Consider the following 23,050-nt stretch of genomic DNA (forward strand, 5'->3'; position numbering starts at 1 on the left):
AGATAGATAAATAAATAGGTAGATTTTGAGAGATAGATAGATAGATAGATAGGAGAAAGATGAACAGATATATATATATATATATATATATATATATTAGATAGATAGATTTGAGATATTGATAGAAAGATGAACAGATAGATATTATATAGATAGATATGAGAGATAGATAGATAGATAATAGATAGATAGATAGATTTTAAGTGTATGTGGTTGAATACAACCATGTTTACCTTTAGCTTGAGGTTTCCTTTAGTAGAGCAGAACAGGTCCCCTCAGACTAGAATGCCTTTTATACTTTGGGAAAACCTCCTTGTAGTCTTCCTCTCTGTCCATGGTTTTGTGTGAAGGTCTGTGCTCTTCCGCTGCATTGGGATAGCTGTTGCTTGGAGTGCTTTGTTGAGTTTCACTTCTGGTTCTTTTGTTTCTACGAAATGCAACCAACTTCATAGTGTTGACCGCCAGTTTGTGGATGAGGCTGGGAGTTTCAGATTCAGAAGATGGCTTATGCTTAGTATAGAACACGATGAGCGCTAGGTCTTTGTCGACTTCATGGAGAGAAACATCTCGCTTGTTGATCTTTCTTGAGTGCTCGAGCTCAGACATGTCTACAGACTGCATATCACCTTCCTCATGGTTGGTCAGTTTCTGTACCCACAGACTCTGCTCTATCATCTTAGTGACATTGAACTTCGTCCAGGAAGAATTCTGTTCATTGGTAATATTTTTCATAACTGATCCTAAGAAAAGTTTGTTTTCACCTCTGTTGGCGTGGTAGATGTCCGCTGTAACATTGCTGGATTTTGTAAAAGGTGGAAGATGAACCTGGAGTTCAACCATTCTTAGCTCATCATTTTTGGAGATTGAAGAAAGGTCAAAAGTTAAGGACAACCGATTATTTTCCACAGTGAACTCTGAAAAGGAAAGAAGTTAAGAGAAGTTGAAAAGTTAATTTACAGTATCTACAATGTTATATTTTCCCAAAAAATAATTAGAGCACAATCTCTACCCAGTTACTACGACAACATAAACCGCAAATCTATAGTTAAGTATAATAAATCACTTATATCATTAATTATGAAATGAAGCAAAGGTAGAAAGAATAACTAACTATACCAACAAACAGTCAGAAGATACAGGGCAAAGTTACACTATGGTACTCACTCTTTGCTGCAAGACTCTGGACGGTATCTGATCCATCCAAGATCTGATTCTCTGGCCTGTGATTGTCCTTCTTATTTCCAATGAGGGTTTGATAAAGATTCATCATGAATAAAGGTATCTTAACTCCCTGGAGACGGTTGCCGGGTCTTGGAAGAGTTTTTGGTGGATAAAAAGGTCTCCCTGATATCAAGGAAATGAGCATCCAGTATAAGATGATCTGCAGAGCCTTCTTAGAAGAAGACATCTTGGTCAGTTTAGCTCAGGTAGTTCTGATTGCTGAACTGGTCTAGGAAGACAAATAAAATCTTCAGCAATCCTTGACTTTATATACAGAGCAAGAACGTTTGCATGGCCCCTTCATAAATATGAGTCCTTGAAGCTTGTGGACCCACACATCAAAAGCTTAATGAATTGAGATCAATCATTTTAACGATTATCATGCTAATTAGACTGGAAGTACAATGATTGGTGTCTGTCTACACAACTGGTTTCTGTTACAGGAAGATTGGGAAGCTTTGATTATTTTTGGTTTCTGGGTGTAATGAATGAACATCTGTACAAAATGTATCTATCCATCTGTCTGTCTATTTATATATCTTTACATATCTCATATCCATCTATCAAATTCAAATATCTATAATTATTTATCTATCTATCTATCTCATTATATATCTATCTATCTATCTCATATCTATCTGTCTCATATCTATCTATCTATCTATCTATCTATCTATCTATCTGTCTATCTATCTGTCTATCTCATATCTATCTATCTATCTATCTATCTATCGCTCTTATATCTATCTACCTATTATCTATCTATCCATCCATCCATCTATCTATCATCTCATATCTATCCATCTATATCAATTTCAAATCACTCTATCTATTAATTTCATATCCGTCTGCTATCTACAGTATAATCTTATATTTATCTGTCTGTCAATCTATCTATCTCATATTTATCTATCTATCTGTCTATCTCATATCTATCTATCTATCTCCTATCTATCTATCTATCTATCTATCTATCTATCTATCTATCTCATATCTATCTATCTCATATCTATCTATCTCCTATCTATCTATCTATCTCATATCTATCTATCTATCTATCTATCTATCTATTATCTATCTATCTATTATCTATCTATTATCTATCTATCTATCTATTGCTCTTATATCTATCTACCTATTATCTATCTATCCATCCATCCATCTATCTATCATCTCATATCTATCCATCTATATCAATTTCAAATCACTCTATCTATTAATTTCATATCCGTCTGCTATCTACAGTATAAACTCATATTTATCTATCTATCTATCTCATATTTATCTATCTATCTATCTATCTATCTATCTGTCTATCTCCTATCTATCATCTATCTATCTATCTATCTATCTATGTCTATCTGTCTATGTATCATCTATCTATCTATCTATCTATCTACAGTATCTATATATTTACCATCATCTGTCATTTATCTATCATCTATATATCTATTTCATATCTATCAATTAATTTCATATCCGTCTATCTATCTATCTACCTATCTATGTATCTATGTATCTATCTATCTATCTCTCTCATATCTATCTATCTATCTATCTATCTCATATCTATCTATCTATCTATCTATCTCATATCTATCTATCTATCTCTCTCATATCTATCTATCTAACTATCTATCTATCTCATATCTATCTATCTATCTATTATCTATCTATTATCTATCTATCTATTATCTATCTATTATCTATCTATCTATCTATCTATTATCTATCTATCTATTATCTATCTATTATCTATCTATTATCTATCTATCTATCGCTCTCATATCTGTCTTGTATTCCTTTACTATTGTTATTGTGACGTTTTGTATTTAATAAATCAGTTCAAGTTGCTATAAGTAGGGATTTATAGACTGTAAGCCCTCACGGGCAGGGCCCTCTCTCCTTCTGTACCAGTTTGTAGGTCGTCTTGTTCCTGCTTATTGTCTGTATTATGTATGTGCACGCCTGATCATATGTACAGCGCCATGGAATGAATAGCACTTTATTAATAATAATAATAATAATAATAATAATAATAATAATACAAAAAGTCTGCAGTGTTTGACTGGGATTCCTTAGGCCCTCCAGATGGAATGGTTCTGACTTCTACCCTCCATCTATACAGAACATGTACACATCCACCTTTGATGATAATCTTCATTGTAGACACATCTCACCGGTAAGGTCTGCTAGGTTAATTGGTAATCTTCCCACAAGAAACAGACCTTAGTAACTAACAATTGATACCAAATTGAACTTCAAATGGTGTTGCATTCTGTTGGACCTTTGGAGCCCTTTATTGTAACAGAGCCTCTGCCTATTGGGTCTCACCAACCCTTGGTCATAAGTGTAACATGACTTATTTTGCAATATGTTCTTTCTGGTCTTAAAACCATAAGTTGTCCTCTTTTCTTTTGGCCTTCTCTTTCATATACTAATGTGTTTTATGTCTATTAAGTCTGTGAAGTATATGAAAAATGAGGACTTTTGATATGCTTCTGGTTAGAGGAGTCAGACATGGCTGTAGGTTTTTGTTTAGATAGCTTAGTGCTTTGAAATTGGACTGATTTGAAGTATGGTTGGGAGGTGAGGTCCAAATTTTGGATCTAGATCTGTAGACTTCTAGCTATGAAACGAGTTTTCCTTCTAGTTTTTGTAAGCAGTAGATTCTTTTGACATACCATATATCTAATTAAACCTGTTCTCCTGCTGTGGAACCAGAGGGAGGCAAAAACAATCTTCTGGATCAACGTCGGACTCGAAATATGGCAGACTCAATCAATACCTATCTACCATAATCTACAAAGACAAATATTTCCTTTTAAACACAAATTACAACCTCCTCTGGCAGAAAGTCCCATAGTCTTACAGCAATGAATCTCCTATGATGATCAGTCTCTGTACTGACCTTTCATATGTTTGTAGCTACTAATTACATCATGTCTAATCTATTCAGGAGTATTTTGCACACAGTACTCCAGATGTGGTTTGGACTAGTGATTAATATGCATGAACTGTTCTTTTCATGTGCAAGGTCGGGTTTGATGCCCCCAATTATATTACTTGCCTTGGTAGCAACTGTCTGGCATTGACTGCTAAAAGAAATTTAGCCATCCATCAAAATCCTTGTCTTTTCCTGTCTGTTTTACCATTCATTTTGTAGAGAAGAAAATTAAAGGGGTTGTTCCATCTCGGACTTTCATGGCTGAGATGGGAATAAACCCAGTAAGCACTGGCGCTTGGTAGCTGAAGTTATGGAAATGGCCACATGGCCGATGCTCCGCTGTTCCCATCACTCAACAGACATATCCTGTGTCTCCATTTCTCTTGAGTAGTCTGTTGAAATATCTATTGATTTCATTTCCAGGGCCGTTTCTTCAGGATTTAGCTAAAGGTGCATTCAAAAAGCTCATTCACCTTGAATATTAGCTTTTTTTGTTAATGGATGTCGTCCGTGTGCATTCCGTATTTTGAAGAATGGATCAGCCGGCCCCTAATAGAACATTCCTATCCTTGTCCGTAATGCGGACAATAATAGGACATGTTCTATTTTTTTGCGGAAAGGAAATGCGGAAACGGAATGCACACAGAGTAACTTCCTTTTTTTTGAGGACCCATTGAAATTAACTGTTCCGCATATGGTCACAAAAAAAAAAAAAGGAACGGACACGGAAAGAAAATATGTTCATGTGCATGAGCCCTTACAGTGACTAAATAAGGCTGGTTTCACACCAAATGTGAATGATCTGCTTTTCTGTTATTTTTTAAAATCAAAAGTAGGACTGGACCCCAGCATAAGGGTGTACTGACACGACTGTATCCATTTTGCGGTCTGCAAATCGCAGATCCACAAAATACGGATGCGATCCGTCTGCACTTTTTTCGTGGGCCCCATTCTAAAAATGCCTATTCTTGTCTGCAAAACGGACAAGATAGGACATGTGCTATAATTCGTAGAGGGGCTGCACGGATACGGACAGCACATGGATGACCTCATACATAATACAACTGGATCCGTTCATGACGGATGCATGCAGTTTTATTATTGTAACGGAAGCGTTTTTGCAGATCCATGACGGATCCACAAAAACGCTACTGTGAAAGTAGCCTTAGGCCTCATGCACACGACCGTTTTTCGGGGACCCACTAACTTCAATGGGGCCGCAAAAGATGCTGACAGCACTCTGTCCGCATCCTTTGTTCCGTTTCGTGGCCCCGCAAAAAAAATATAGCATGTCCTATTCTTGTCCGTTTTGCAGACAAGAATAGGCATTTCTACATTTTTTACGGATCTGCGGTTTGCGGACCGCAAAAACGGAACGGTAATGTGCATGTAGCCTTAGACAGAAGAAAAACACTGACCTAGATTCACTGTGCCTAGAATCTGTATAAAAGTGGTGCTAATTGATGCAATTTGGTGCATCACTAAAAAGGGGTGGCGTGCAGTGGGAGGGTTGTGGCCTAAAGATGTAAGATTTTGCACCAAAATTCTGGCATAAAATTATATTTCAAAGTAAACCAACCAAAAGCCGGTACAGTCAGAGAAAAGTGTCTATTCCTGCTCCACATGTATCATCCAGTCTGAGCCCCTACGATAAATCTGCTGCAGGTCAAGACCGCCGCTCTAAGGTTACCCCATCTACAGGATTAGTGAATCTGCCCCATTGTGCTGGGATCTGTTCCTGTTTGTGATTTTAAAATTGATACAGGAGAGCAGATCTTCTAAACATGGTATGACCTTGCACTGCCATACAAATGATGTCCACCCCTAGGTGACTCACTGCATCTGACGCATTTCGCAAAAACTTTGTTTGAGGGGTGATCTGTGAATGTAGGTGTTAGATACTGTATCTATGTCCAATACTGTCCAACAGAATAACTTATTTGGAGCTTGACAATTACCTTTGTCCTCTAGTACACAGACCCTGTTCATGGTGAACGTAGCGTCATTCTTAGTTTTTTCAGTGATTTTTAGTTTATTATGTAGTATATGCTTGAGGGAGTGGCACCTTCAAGTGTGAATGCACTTGCGCTCCTGTTTTATCTTGGGAGTAGCATTCCTTGCTGTGCATGCTCTTCCTCCCATTGGTTGCTTGATGCACATGGAGGTGACTAGGAGCAGTACACCATATGTGCGGCATCTGCGCTCCTGAACATAGATGCCCAATGGCTTAGGTAGGTTTAGCATAGGAGCCACCTGACCTAAAACCACCTTGGCGGGGGTAGGTGGGCACAAATGTGTTTTGATCAAAATATATTGGCTAAGAGTCTCAGATTTTATTACATCAGAGTGAGGGCTTGGTCCATATATATTGCTTGCATCTATTTTGTTAGTGCATTATTACCTTTTTTTCTGTGATTTTGTTGTGAATGTAGCGTCATTGCCTAACGGTGCAACTCAGGGGCGGATTGGAAACTTAAAGTGGCCCTGTAAAAAACCTTAAAGTGGCCCAATGTTGTTGGCGGGACTAAATTGATTGAAGACGGGGCAACATAAGTAGGCAGGTCCAACAGAAGTAGACAGGGCCTGCACTACCATAGTGCAGCACAAAATACTGCTGCCCTCTCCAAAGTATTCAACTGTATCACTGTCCTGAGGATGGTAATACAGTTCAGTTCAGGAGGGCAACTGCAGCCATTGAGCATCAAATCATTATGTATCTGTCCTGCGGCCATCAGGAGAGCTCAGGTGGCCCCCTGGGCATCGTCCCACCAGGAAATATCCCTGTAGGGTCTATGACCAATCCGCCCCTGATGCAACTTCATCACATGGAGCAACGGGACGGTATCCTGTGCTTAGTATGAACAAGCACTTGTGGACAAAGTGACATCACTTGAGGAGTAGGACGTGATAGCATCATGCACCATGGGATCTGAAGAAAACAGTCTTGCGATCCATGTCCCATAGAGGTGAATGGAGCGGCAGTGTTCATGTTTGACCTGCCGTTGCATTTATTTTGGGTGTACAGGCCCGCATGCTCTTAATATTGGGTGTCCCAACGGTCAGACCCCCACAGATCTAATAGATATCCCCTATCCTGTGATATCCCCTGTGACAGAACTCAATACCGGAAAACTTTAACACTAGTGTGAAAGTACCCTCATAAGATGCGCCAAAATTGCACCACAAATCTGGCATACAAATCTGTTTCAATGTAAGTCAACCAATAGTTGGTATGTATTTTAAAAAAATATGGCGTGTATAAAAAAAAACAACACCCCAACTGAAACAAACGCACTCATCAAAAAACCTCATATGTGTACAGTGTTTCATAGTTCCCATAGACTTTTAGGTAACATCTGCCAAATAAAATACATGTTAGAGACCTAATTTACATATTATAAAACTTTGTTTTTAGAAGAAACTGCTGAATCAAAGTAAGTAAGACCATTATATTTTCATATATCGCAGGATAAGTAATTTAACTAGCCCAAAAAAAAAAAAAATGACTTTAGTGGGGTGACAGAAGCCCTTTAAAATATGTGTAAAAAAGAAAGCGTGAAAAAAAGGCTGCAAAAATCCCATAAAAATATTGTGACTCATTTACAAGTGATGGCATATCCTCAGGATTGGTGATCACTATCTGATCAGTGGGGGTCTGACCTGGTGCACCGCTGCTGATCAGCTGTTCTATAGTAGTACTGATGCAAGAACATGCTGCTGGAACTACAAATCTCTGTCCATAGGGCAGTGGACAGAGCTGGTTACTGCAGTCATCGTCTCCATCCACTGCACAATGGACGCAGCTGTGTAGTTCCACCAGCAGAGTTAGGGTTCATGCACACGACCATATGTATTTTGCAGTTCGCAAAACATGGATCCACAAAAAAAACAAAAAACAGATGACATCCATGCTGCATCCGTTTCTTTTTTTGCAGATCCATTGTAACAATGCCTGTCCTTGTCCACAAAACAGACAAGAATAGGACATGTTCAATTTTTTTGCAGAACAGACTTGTGGACCTACAGATACGGAATGCACACAGAGTCATTTCCGGTTTTTTTTAAGCCCCATTGAAATGGTCTCGTATACGGGCCTCAAAAAAAAATGAAAAAAAAATACGTTCGTGTGCATGAGCCCTTGAGTTGAATTTACCCGGCCTGAGAATCAGGCAGATTATCAATCTGGTCATGTAAATGTGTCGCCGATCACCTGATGAATGAGCAGGCACCACCGATCATGGCTTCTGTTCAACAGGTCGTGCTGTCTAAACAGCGGTCTGCTGCTCACAAAGCATGATTCTGAGGAATCAGGTTCCCTCGTTCTCATACAGTGAAGGAGATCAAGGCATGTAAATACAACGGTCTCCTTCACTGAACGAGCAGCCGACTGTCGGGAAGGAATCCTTTCTTCCCGACAATCGGCCGCTCAGTCAGCCCGTGTAAATCTAGCTTTACTCTGAAACAGCTGATCGACAGGCTGTGGCCAATCAGATGGTGATGGCCTATCCTAAGGATAGGCCATAAAATGTAAAAGAAAAGAATGGACAATCCCTTTAATAATAGTACGTTTGTAGTTATGAGTTTGATCCTTAGGCTTGGGCATTTTAGGTCTCATGCACTTGACAATCCACATATAAAGACTCATATGCAAATACATAGAGGGCAATATCTGTTGGCCCCCCATGTGTTACCTCTGTGAGATACACTAGTAGTGGGTAGGGTTGCACCTGGTATTGAATTATCGATACCCAATCAATACTTTTGTACCGGTATCGATTCGATACCGGGATTTGCCTTTTACCGATACTAGGCTGCGCTACTGCGCAGCCTAGTATCACAGAACATGGCAATCGCTGCTCTTAGCGCGCGCCATGTTCCCTCAGCAGCACAGAGGAGAAGGAAGCAGTCTCTGCCTCCCCCCCGTGCCACTGCCACCAATGAGTAGAGAGGAAAAGAGGAGGGGAGGGGCTGTGGCCACTGCGCCACCAATGAAAATAACTAACTAATAATACAGATACAGGAGGCGGGTGCCGGCGGCAGAATCAAATAGCCGGCACCCGACCTCTATGACAGGGAGCTGCGATCAGCGGCAGTTAACAGCTCAGCATAGGGAAGCAGGGAGAGTGTAAAGTCCCATTCACCCTAATAGATCTCTATTAGGGTGAATAGGACAAGGGATTAAAAGACCCCAGGTTGTAGCCCCTAAGGGGGAAATAGTTATTAAATAAAAAGTAAAAAAAAAATGTTTTAAAAAAAACCCACCAAAATATTTCCCAATTTCCAAATTTGACATTTAAAATATATAAGCAATAAATAAATAAACATATTACATATCGCCACGTCCAAAAAGTCCAAACTATTAAAATATAAAAAATAAAAAAAAAACTGTGCGATTCGCAATTTTTTTGTCACCTTGTCACCCCAAAAAAATAGGATAGGACTGTTCAATTAGGGGCCGGACGTTCCATAAAATGCGGAATGCACGCAGCTTTTTTGGTGTTTTATTTTTTTCGCGTGGTATCGAGTATCGCAATACTTTTTTTATGGTCTCGAAATCGAATCTAAATTTTGGTATCGTGACAACCCTAGTAGTGGGGTAGAATTACTAATGCTTTCTAGGTGAAAACTTAGACTAGACAGTCTAAAAATGAGGCAGATTTAATCCCAGTCGCAGATGCTGGATGATAAACCTGGTGCACCTTTAAATTATTCTAAAGCTGGATTTGCACGGCCCGATGTTCGGGGCGATTATCGGGAACTAACATTCCTTCATATGTTCGTTCACGATAATCTGCCTGTCTAAAGGTGCCGCAGATCACTTGAAAAACAAGCGAAACGCTTGTTCATGTGGGTGAACTGATGGGAGGTGCGGACACCGCCAATATTTACCACCAACATGGTTTACTTTGGACCAGAATAATTTGCCTGAATTTTGACGCATGGATTCGGCACCAGGATTCTGGCAAATTTGCAATAGTCCTTCTACCCCATTGATAGGGGAGAATTACATCGTAATATATTATGTGTTGCAGCATGCCACAATCTTTTGTTCATGGATTCAGAAGAAATTTGATTCCATTTTTTTGTTATGGTCTACCATTTATCGATAAGTGACTTACAAAGGATATAAAATGTTGACCTCATCCTTCGTAATAAAATAGAACACCACAGTTTAAAGTTTAAACAAGAAAAAGTTTATTTATGCAGAGTATACAAAAAAAAATGGTGAAAGAACAATATTACCCCGATGTGGATCGAGGACAGTGGAGGTTTAAATTTTTTTTATAAAATGTACTAAATTCATGCAGCATTATAAATAATCGAGTGTTCATTACATAGCTAGACTGTTTCAGTAAATCCATGCACTGTATTAGGAGAATGCCTAATTAGGTTATGCCTCAACATGAGGAAAAATCTGTATCATCATTTGCAACATTCGTTTCATTTATTCTAAATATAAATTAAGTTCTATCTCTTTCAATTGTCCTAAATAAACATTTTAAAAAATTAATTCAATGTCCTTATGTTCAGTGAAACCCACACTCTTCAATGATCATGTCGTCATGGTGTCTTACAACCAGGTGTCTATTCTCATGAAACATCATGGACAGTGGTGCCATCTTGAGAGGAACACACGAGGAGCATTCTTTTCTCTCTGAATCCTTCAACTTGATATAACTCTGCAAAAAAAGAAAAAAAAAAGAAAGAAATTAAAATTAGTTTCAATGTGTACATTTATAATACATAAAAGGTTTAGAATTTAAGAAGATTGACACTTGAGGGGGAAGGGGGGTATCAACCAAATGAGACAAACCCTTTGTCTGTAGTAGAAATGGTTTTAACATTCTAATGACATAAATTAAAAACTAAAACAACATTATTTTTAAAATTAAGATATTGATAAATTTAAGACACTGAGTATAGAAATGCTCAAGTAAATGTATTTCTATAAAACAAAAGCAGGTAGTAGATATCTAACTGGACATTATTATTCTCACCTTTATGTAGTCATAGTTTGTTTTCTTTGAGGTTTCCTTTAGTGGTGAATGGCAGGTTCCTTCACACCGGTAAGCGTTATATTTCTTGGGGTACATAACCCAATTGTCCCATCCAAATTCTTTGAACTCTACCAACATGTCTACCCTTTTACATGGTGATGGTTTGTGGTGTTCTACCTCAATGGGGTACAAGATGTTTGGATTTCCTTGCTGGCTTTCACCTTTGTTCCTTTTGTGTCGACGAAAGGCAATCATCTTCATAGTCTTCCCTGCCAATTTTTGGATGAAGCTTGAAGTATCGGGTTCGGAAAATGGCTTGTGCTTGGTAAAGAACACAATGATTGCTTGATCTGTGGTGATATCAGGCAGAGAGACATCACGCTTCTTAAACTTTCTTGAGTGCTCATTTTTATCAGACATATCTTCCGACTTCATATCTTCGTTTCCATGATTGATCAGTCTCTTTTCCCACAGACTATTTTCTATCATCTTCGTAACATCAAAGGTCGTCCAGGACGTATTTCCATTATCAGGTATATTTGCAATGACTGACCCAATGAAGTGTTTGTTTTGACCATTGTTGACATGGTAGATGTCTACTGTTACGTTCCTTGAGCTTGTAAAGGGTTGAAGATGAACCCGGAGTTCAGCCATTCTTAGTTCATCACTTCTTGAGACAGAAGAGAGGTCAAAAGTCAATGACCAACGATCATCTTCTACTGTTAAATCTGAAAAGAAATTAGAGAGTTACTACCTCTAATCAAGAAGATCCATTTTACTTTTCTTTTTTTTTTACTTAAAGGGAACCTTTCACCAGGAAAATGCAGTTCAGTCTGCAAGCAGCATGTTATAGAGCTGGAGGAACTGAGCAGATTGATATATAGTTTTATGGGAAGAGATTCACTATAACTGGTCATTCTGTGCTTAAGGAGTCATGTGGGTGGTCCTTCTTACTGGCTTACAGCTATCTCTGTCAGTCACTGGCGACAACCACCCATAAGAACCCTAAGCATAGAATGCAGAATTTTTATTGAAACATTACAAGTCTTACTGAATCTTTTCCTAAAAAAAAATTGACTATATATACAGTCATGTGAAAAAATTAGGACACCCTTTGAAAGCATGTGGTTTTTTGTAACATTTTTAATAAATGGTTATTTCATCTCCGTTTCAACAATACAGAGAGATTAAAGTAATCCAACTAAACAAAGAAAACTGAAGAAAAGTCTTTTCAAGATCTTCTGTAAATGTCATTCTACAAAAATGCCTATTCTAACTGAGGAAAAAGATAGGACACCCTCACATGTATTCCCTCTTAAATTGGCTCAGATCTCACACAGGTATATCACACCAGGTGCACATAATTAGTAGATCGTTACACTGCATGTTGAATGAGGCTTGCCCTATTTAAACCTCAGACATTTAGTTTGGTGTGCTCCTGACTGTTGAAGTGAGAGTGAGCACCATGGTGAGAGCAAAAGAGCTGTCAGAGGACTTCAGAAAAAAGATTGTAGCAGCCTATGAGTCTGGGAAGGGATTTAAAAAGATCTCAAAAGATTTTGAAATCAGCCATTCCACTGTCCGGAAGATAGTCTACAAGTGGAGGGCTTTCAAAACAACTGCCAACATGCCCAGGACTGGTCGCCCCAGCAAGATCACGCCAAGAGCAGACCGCAAGATGCTAAAAGAGGTATCCAAAAACCCTAAAGTGTCATCTCGAGAACTACAGCAGGCTCTGGCTACTGTTGATGTAGAAGTACATGCCTCTACAATCAGAAAGAGACTGTACAAGTTTAACTTGCATGGGAGGTGTGCAAGGAGGAAACCTTTGCTTTCCAAGAGAAACATCGAGGCCAGACTGACATTTGCCAGCGATAAAGTTGACAAAGACCAGGACTTCTGGAATAATGTTCTTTGGACAGATGAGTCCAAAATTGAATTATTTGGACACAACAGCAGAGGACATGTTTGGCGTAAACCAAACACAGCATTCCAAGAAAAGAACCTCATACCAACTGTGAAGCATGGAGGTGGAAGTGTCATGGTTTGGGGCTGCTTTGCTGCAGCAGGACCTGGTCAGCTCACCATCATAGAATCCACGATGAATTCTACTGTGTATCAGAAGGTGCTTGAAGAACATGTGAGACCATCAGTTAGAAAATTAAAGCTGAAGCGGAACTGGACCATGCAACATGACAATGACCCAAAACATACTAGTAAATCAACCAAAGATTGGCTGAAAAAGAAGAAATGGAGAGTCCTGGAATGGCCAAGTCAAAGTCCAGATTTGAATCCCATTGAGATGCTGTGGGGTGACTTGAAAAGGGCTGTACGTGCAAGAAACCCCTCAAACATCTCACAGCTGAAAAAGTTCTGCATTGAGGAGTGGGGTAAAATTTCCTCAGACCGATGTCGAAGACTGGTAGATGGCTACAAGAACCGTCTCACTGCAGTTATTTCAGCCAAAGGAGGTAACACTCGCTATTAGGGGCAAGGGTGTCCTATCTTTTTCCTCAGTTAGAATAGGCATTTTTGTAGAATGACATTTACAGAAGATCTTGAAAAGACTTTTCTTCAGTTTTCTTTGTTTAGTCGGATTACTTTAATCTCTCTGTATTGTTGAAACGGAGATGAAATAACCATTTATTAAAAATGTTACAAAAAACCACATGCTTTCAAAGGGTGTCCTAATTTTTTCACAAGACTGTATATATATATATATATATATATATATATATATCTGCTCGGCTCCTTCTCTTCTATACCATGCCTTATTTTTAAGGTGACAGGCTTCCTTTAAAGGAGTTCTCCGAGATTTAAATATTGATAGGCTATCTTTAAACAGCTGTTGAGAGTCAGACCCCAGTTGATGTAATATTGATGACCTATCCTGAGGATCCGAATATGAAAATTTCAGAGAACCCCTTTAAATATAGCTGTACATCAGATATCAATACAATTGTAATTAATAAGATTGCATACGAGAAACAAAGTAGTAAAGAAAAAATGAATAATAATAATAATAATAATAATAGTACTTAATATGCATAAAGAAGCCAACAGATAGAGGACTGTAATGGACTGTTGTACTCACCTTTTGCAGTAAGACTCTGGACAGTATCGGACTCCTCTAGAATGTTGTTAGCTGGTCTTTTAAGATCCTTGTTATTAATCCCCATGAGAATCTGATAAAGATTCATCATATATAGTGGAATCTTGACTCCTCGAGCATGGCTGTTAGCTCTTGGAAGAGCTTTTAGTGGAGGAAAAGGCATTCCTGATACCAAGGAGATGAGCAAAACATATAAGATGATCTTCATCTCTCCTACAAGGTCTTGGTCTTGGAAGTATAACTAAAACTTTCAGCAGACCCTGGCCTTATATAGTGGGTGAAGACTGAGGTACCTGCTGGGATCTTCACACCTATGACTCTTTCAAGTCTTTTGACCCTACATCAAAAGATTAATCATGTGCTTGAGGTCAATCATCTTCATCTTTATCATGCTAATTAGACTGGTAGTACAATGATTGATGTGGATTAAACACAAATCTTCTTCAGTCTTCTTACATGAATATGAAATGAACTTGTAACTTAGTTTTGTTGTTGTTTTTTTTGCTTCTTCTTTTAAGTTGACTGTTTTTATATGTAATCATCATTTTTTTAAAGTTTAGTGTTGACTCCATCTGGTTTTTGTGTCTAAGAATAATGGTAATTTAACCAACTAATGCTTTTCTTTTCTATTACTTAGAGGCTTAAATGATTAACCAAGAGAATAAAAATGATATAGAAAGAGAATTATAAAAAATAAAATATTGGTGGGTGTTACTAGTGTAAATAGGGGATTTTACTAATAATTCATATGATCTATGATATCCTGTCCAAATTTAATAAAGCGGTTCTCTTAAGGTCTTATGCACAACACATACCATGGCTTCAGTAAAGATCTGTAATAAGGTATGCATCTACTTCTATCGGGTTCTACTGTACCTTCCAATATCATGTGGAAACCTAAAAAATAAGAATATATGTGAATAAGTAAAATAAAAGTAAACTTGCATAAGAATATTGTTTATTATTATTATTATTATTACTATTATGATATAATTATGGATTACATGAGATAGATTTATATGTTACATACGTTCAACTCTGTAAATGACTAAGTGATACAGAAACATTTTTACAATTTTACAGCTGTTCACAATTTTATATTTTTGTATCTATTTTTAAAATTATCGAAATAATCTGCACTTTTTTTTCAGTGCATTTTTTGCAAAATGTTTGATGCAGTTTTTCAAAAAGTGGGTGTTGCTTTTTTACCAGTAGTAAAAAAATTGCATGTTCAGCTCTTGGCTTTTGCTGCACAGAAAACATGCAAAAAAAATGCTCAGACATAGGCCTCTTGCACACATGACCATATGTATTTTGCGATCCACAAAAAACGGATCTGCAAAAAATACAGATGACGTCCGTGTGCAGTCCATATTTTATGTAACAGAACAGCTGGCCCCGAATAGAACAGTACTATCCTTGTCCGTAATGCGGACAATAATAGGACATGTTCTATTTTTTTGCAAAACAGACATACGGAATGCACACGGAGTACCTTCCGTTTTTTTTGCCGACCCATTAAAAATTAAATGTACCGTATACGGTACATGAGTTTTTTCTTTTGCTCTTTTTGGCACTCGACACAGTCTAGTAGGGAGTAGTGAGACGCTGGATCTGTTTGTTTAAATACTATTTTTACAATTTTGTTATAGAACAAATAACAAAAAATAATTTCTACTAAACATTTTCTCATTCTTTTTCAAATGTATTATATTTTATGATGATATTGTTGATTTTACCGTATCTACCTACCTACCTACCTACCTATCGTCTATCTATGTCTATCAATCTCATAACTAAATATCTATTATCTATCTATCTTATTTCTATCTATTTATCTATCTATCTCATATCTACTGTATCTATCTATTTATCTATTTATCTAAAGTCCAAAAGTTGTGAGCAGCACATCAAAAAATGGAGAAGGCAGGTGCCAGTGGTTATGGGAGCGATTCAATCCCCAAAATACAAAGCAAAAAATTACCACGGCACTTCCAAAAATAAAGAAGTGTGTTTATTCACCAAACAGCAACGTTTCAGTCCTTTTACTGGGACCTATCACTGCTTGAGAAAGGTCCCAGTAAAAGGACGGAAACGTTGCTGTTTGGTGAATAAACACACTTCTTTATTTTTGGAAGTGCCGTGGTAATTTTTGGCTCTTTATCTATTTATTTATTTATCTATCTATCTCCTATCTATCTATCTATCTATCTATCTATCTATCTATCTATCTATCTATTATCTATCTATTTATTATCTATCTATTATCTATCTATCTATCTATTATCTATCTATCTATCTATCTATTATCTATCTATTATCTATCTATTATCTATCTATCTATCTATTATCTATCTATCTATTATCTATCTATCTATTATCTATCTATTATCTATCTATCTATTATCTATCTATCTATCTATCTATTATCTATCTATCTCCTATCTATCTATCTATCTATCTATCTATCTATCTACCTCTTATCTATCTATCTAATATCTATCTAATATCTATCTATTATCTATCTATCTATTATCTATCTATCTATCTATCTATCTATCTATTATCTATCTATCTATTATCTATCTATCTATCTATTATCTATCTATCTCCTATCTATCTATCTACCTCTTATCTATCTATCTAATATCTATCTAATATCTATCTATTATCTATCTATTATCTATCTATCTATCTATCTATCTATCTATCTATCATCTATCTATTATCTATCTATCTATCTATCTAATATCTATCTATCTATTATCTATCTATCTATTTATTATCTATCTAGTATCTATCTATTATCTATCTATCTACCTATTATCTATCTATCTATCTATCTATTATCTATCTATCTATCTATCTATCTATTATCTATCTATCTATTATCTATCTACCTATTATCTATCTATTATCTATCTATCTATTATCTATCTATCTACCTATTATCTATCTATTATCTATCTATCTATCTATCTATCTATCTATTATCTATCTATTATCTATCTATCTATTATCTATCTATCTATCTATCTATTATCTATCTATCTATCTCATATCTGCTGTATCCATCTATCTATCCATCTATCTATCTATCTATCTATCTATCTATCTATCTATCATCTATCTATTATCTATCTATCTCATATCTGCTGTATCCATCTATCTATCTCATATCCATCTATCTATCTATCTATCTATCTATCTACCTCTTATCTATCTATCTATCTATCTATCTAATATCTATCTAATATCTATCTATTATCTATCTATTATCTATCTATTATCTATCTATTATCTATCTACCTATTATCTATCTATTATCTATCTATCTATCTATCTATCTATCTATCTATCTATCTATTATCTATCTATCTCATATCTATCTATCTATCTATCTCCTATCTATCCATCTATCTATCTATCTATCTATCTATCTATCTATTATCTATCTATCTATCTATTATCTATCTACCTCTTATCTATCTATCTCCTATCTATCTATCAATATATCTATCTATCTATCTATCGTCTACCTATCTATCTATCTATCTATCTATCAATATATCTATCTATCTATCTATCTATCTATCTATCTATCTATCTATCGTCTACCTATCTCATATCTGCTGTATCCATCTATCTATTGTCTATCTACTGTATCTGTTATCTTTTCCCATGGTTTACTTTGATCTAGTATTCTTTGGACTGTACTAGTATCACTTTATTTTAAACTGAATTCTAAAATGCTAAATAAGATTCAGCTTTTGCGCCTTTCTCTTTGATGTAATGATGTGAGATACTGGTTTGTGATTTGCTGTTTTATCAAAATCACTTGTACAAATGTAAATGTGTAAGCCTGACCTTCTGATCTTAGAAATAGCCTCAAGTTGAATTGTTCTGTATGTAGATGGCTGCCATCTTTGTTTCTACTATTTGTAACCTTGCAATGTAAGATATTCTTGATTAAACTTAAGAAGTCATATATGTATAGACAAATGAACATATTAAATAGAAGATTGCAATTTTTTTCTAAAATAATAAATACCTTTAATGAAACAGTCCATTTATCCTTTCATATTAAAATGAATGATAAGCAGTTTATTTCAGTGTTACACATGATGAAGAAAAAATGAAGACATTTCTCTACAATGTTAATGCATAATTTTTAAATATATTTTTTATTTCGCATCATTAAAAATATGCATGATAATTAGCATAATATACTTTTCATGTTGTATTATCTGACCACTTCTAAAAAATATGTATGTATAAAATATATTTTTTACAGTCCAAGAGTGTGGCATTATTCTGTTCTATGACTTTCTCATTCAGAAAACTCAATTAGTTTTTTTTTATTTTTTATTTAGAATATCACCTAAACCTACTTTTTATATTCTATGAACCTTTTAAAAGGGGTTGTCTCACTTCAGCGAATGGCATTTATCATGTAGAGAAAGTTAATACAAGACACTTACTAATGTATTGTGATTCTCCATATTGCTTCCTTTTCTGGCTGGATCCATTTTTCCATCACATTATACACTGCTCGTTTCCAGGGGTTATGGCCACCACTGCAGTGCAGATATGAAGTGGCCGGTGCTCTTTCCTATAGTGTGCAAACATGACCATCGTTGCTGGATTGCAGGGTGGTCGTAACCCCTGGATATGATCAGTGTATAATGTGATGGAAAAATGAATCAAGCCAGCAAAGGAGGCAATATGGAGAATCACAATACATTAGTAAGAGCCATGTAGTAACTTTCTCTAGATGATAAATGCCATTTGCTGAAGTGACACAATTCCTTTAAGGCCTCTTTCACACGACCGTATGGCTTTTTCAGTGTTTTGCGGTCCGTTTTTCACGGAATCAGTTTTTTCATTTTCGTTGTGTTTCCGTTTCTGTTCCGTTTTTCCACATGGCATATACAGTATACAGTAATTACATAGAAAAAATTGGGCTGGGCATAGAATTTTCAATAGATGGTTCCGCAAAAACGGAACGGATACGGAAGACATACGGAAGACATTTGCGGGCAATAATAGGACATGTTCTATCTTTCATTGGAACGGAAAAACAGGAATACGGAAACGGAATGCATACAGAGTACATTCCGTTTTTTTTTTTGCGGAACCATTGAAATGAATAGTTCTGTATACGAACCGTATATGGAACACGGCCCGCAAACTGAAAAAAAAAACGGTTGTGTGAAAGAGGCCTAAGTTGGAGGGCCAGATTTATCATTAGCTCAGGTCAGAATAATGGAGTGAAAAAGTCCCAAAAAAAAGTCCCAAACGCTAAAACTGCGCACAAATTTGCGACTTTTTTCTGCTCTGCACTATGCTCGCCAGTTTTCTGAAAGTGGGCGTGTTTTCTTATGTAAATGAATCTCTAGACAGATTTACTATTGGGACTATTTAAAAAGTCGCAAAAAAGTCACAATTTCACTCCAGTGAGGACCATGCTTATCTTATGAGACTTTTTAATAGAACATGCGACTTTTTCATAAAAACGTGCGACTTTTTCGTAAAGATGTGCGACTTTTGTAAAGCTGCTTACTGACGGATAAACTGCTACCGTCAAACCACATTTATTACAGTCTTAAAGGGCCGATCATAAATCTGACTTGGTTAAAACTGACTTTAGCCATATGTGAAAGTGGAGTGAGCTGTCAGAGTAATGATAAATCTGGCCCGGAATGTTTAAATTCTGAAGATAGTTAAAGGAGTTGTCTGCGGCTTAGACAAAAAAATAAAAAATCACTGAAAAAACTAAGATAAAAACATCCTGCACGATATGATATACAAATCTGCGGATGTCACTGGCCATATTATTGAAAAAAAAATCACAGAAATAAGATAATAATGCACTTAGTAAAGTAGATGCAAGCATTATATATGGACAAAGAGTTGCCTGCGGCTCCCTGATATATTGATTTCCAGAGCACGTTGAGCTAATTAATAGAACCTGCTCCTATTAGGTAAGGAAGCGTTCATGTATGGAGATATTGGGGATCCATGCAACCTCCGGAATATGTTTAAGGGGCCTTATTATACCTCTGAATGGCTTTGATTTCCCATGGAGCTCCATAAAGATTTTTTATCTTTTGGATTCATAATGGAGCGCACACAAGTAGGGAGGGGTTCTGATACAAAAGTGCAATAGAAATAAAAGAGGGCTTTTTGGAACTATTGTATTTCTTTGAGATCAAATTGAAACTAAGCGCAGGCAGACTGGGTGGATTAGTGGTAATACATATCCCCTAGCATTGGTTTTGGTATACAAAGTAAATCCATGACCTTTCAAAGAGTTTCCTGTGACCAGCGGGGAAGCTTGCAAAACAAATGTCTACCTAATCATCTGATACACACAACAGTTCCAGCTGCATATCCAGTGTCAGACTGGTTTCCACCAGAGGAAATTATTCTCAAGTCCCAATCATCAATAAAGTTTAATAGGTTTTGGATCAAAGAAATAAAACCAAATGACCCTAAGTAATTGACTCCAAAGGCAGCCAAAATGTTTTTTTCTTCTCTCCTCGATCTTTGAAGCCCACTATGGTATCACAGCCTGGGCCTACTCACTGGAAGATCCTCTGGTACTCTGGTGGACCAGTCTGACCCTGTACATATTTATCACATGGTCATTCGCAACCAACTTCGCCCCAATAGAACAGTTGAAATTATTCTGAGCTCCACCTAAGATCTATGGAGGACATCTGTATATAGACCCATGCACCTTTAATGGTATCCTAATTATACACATATCACATATCATCAGTAATATCCAATAGATTTCCTTGGAAACAGACATTCATGGAAACTTTAGAGCTACAAAGTCAGCTCTAAATGAGGTTGTCCACGCTTGGAGGTTTGATGCCCATCATTGTGGGCCCACCAGAGTCCTCGAGTACTCTGGAAGCCCAGTCCAACCCTGCATAAGACCATCCTTGACTGACTATTTCTGGCGGTATAAGCCACCATTGTAATATATGTCTCTAGTGGGACAGCTTGACAGACAGCGTGAGAAAGAAGGTTTAGACATGTTGGGTTTCAACATGAACGACCTTTTCATCTCCTGAGCAATTGGCAGCTGCCAAAGATGACTGGAAGCAGTTTACGGCTATATCTCGCCACTTTATGAGATATATAAAATAATTAAGTGAGAAGTGTTGTTGACCCAAACTGCTGTTCCTCAAAATTATGTCTATTACCCACTACAGAGAAATACACATAGGTTAGAGGAAGGGGATTTGTGGAAACAATCAGCTTCTCAGCTAGCAGGACCTGCCCAAATCAAGCAGCATTCATTCCAATCAACATTTTTGTAGCAGATCAAGTACTTTAGGAGGGACATATAACCTTTATCTAATCATGTCAATAGGTCTCATGCTTTGTTAAGATAAGTGTGCCTTCATCATGAATATGCACTTGAGTTCTGGTTAACAGTTTGTAAACAGGTTTCCCTGGAGTAAAAAAAAAAAAAAAGGACAAAGAAAGATAAAAATGTATAAGTGGCCCAGTTAACATGCATTCTGTCTTGATAATAATAATGGCCATTACAAAAATACTGTGAAGACCTTTAACTTCATGGTCAACTCAAAAGATAATAGGGTGCCATCTCTGACTCGAGAACAAAGGATCAGTCTCCATGACCAAAAATGCTTCTTCATTCCCTTAGGCCTCCTGCACACAAACGCGTGCGCTCCGTGGTCGTGCTGCGGTCCGCAAAATGCGGGCCGCAATGCACGAACACCGTCCGTGGGGGAAGCCGCGGCGGATCGCGGACCCATTCACTTTAATGGGTCCGCGATCCGGCCGTTCCGCAAAAAGATAGGACATGTCCTATCCTTTTGCAGAACGGAAGTACGGGCCGAAACCCCCACAGAAGCAGTCCGTAGTGCTCCCATAGGGTTCCATTCCGCACCATTCCGCATCTCCGGATTTGCGGACCCATTGAAGTGAATGGGTCCGCATCCGTGATGCGGAATGCGCGGAACGGTGCCCGTGTATTACGGATCCGCAAATGCGGTCCGCAATACGGCCAGGGAGCGCACACGTGTGCAATAAGCCTTAATTAATTGGAGGACGCACAATACATAAACAAGAGGCCATTTTTTTACCTTCGGCCTCTTTCATATGAGCAATAGGGATGGTCTCAGGGTCTGTTCAGGGAAAAACTGATAGTGTTGAATCAGTTTTGTTTGTGGTTGCATTAAGTTTTTTTTATTTTTTTCCAAGGGGTTTTGGATGGGTTTTTCACACGTGAAGAAAAAAAATTAAGAACAACACTCAACATCTCCTGGCAACCAATGAAAAACACATGGCATCCAGATGCCTTCCATTTTTCACACAAGCCTCATTCCCTTCTATGGAGCTAGAGCTGCCTGAAAAACGTACAATATACAGTAGAACGTTCTGCAATTTTCCTAAATGCGGAAATGATGTGTGAAAAACGAAGTTCATGTACACAGACCCCATGAAAGGAATGGGTCAGGATTCAGTCCGGATGCTGTGTGTTTGCTAGATGGTAACACGCATCGCATCCGGATGGAAAACACGCTCGTGTGAAACAGTCCTTAAAGGGGTTGGACAGGATTTTTTTTATTGATGATCATCAATATCAGATTGGTGAGGGTCCGACACCCGTCACCCCCTCCGATCAGCTGTATGAGGAGACGGCGTACACAGTGCGCACGTACCGTCTCCCTTCCTGTTCGCTGCTGCTGTTCCATAGACGTATAGCGGAGAGCAGGAGGAGGGAGCTGT

At 37.4% G+C, this 23,050-nt stretch overlaps 1 protein-coding gene across 1 annotated transcript; it reads right to left on the bottom strand.

Annotated features, from left to right (window-relative positions):
• Window positions 1–252: 252 nt before the first annotated feature.
• On the bottom strand, window positions 253–1,408 carry LOC120987337 (nodal homolog 2-A-like). Its single transcript, XM_040415889.1, has 2 exons — window positions 1,165–1,408; window positions 253–914 (listed from the first exon to the last, which is right to left on the bottom strand). The coding sequence occupies exons 1-2, from the start codon at window positions 1,406–1,408 to the stop codon at window positions 253–255; spliced, it is 906 nt and encodes a 301-aa protein (XP_040271823.1).
• Between the last annotated feature and the right edge of the window lie 21,642 nt (window positions 1,409–23,050).

This window comes from Bufo bufo, chromosome 1, assembly GCF_905171765.1.
Source record: "Bufo bufo chromosome 1, aBufBuf1.1, whole genome shotgun sequence".
In the NCBI taxonomy this organism is placed as follows: Eukaryota; Metazoa; Chordata; class Amphibia; order Anura; family Bufonidae; genus Bufo; species Bufo bufo.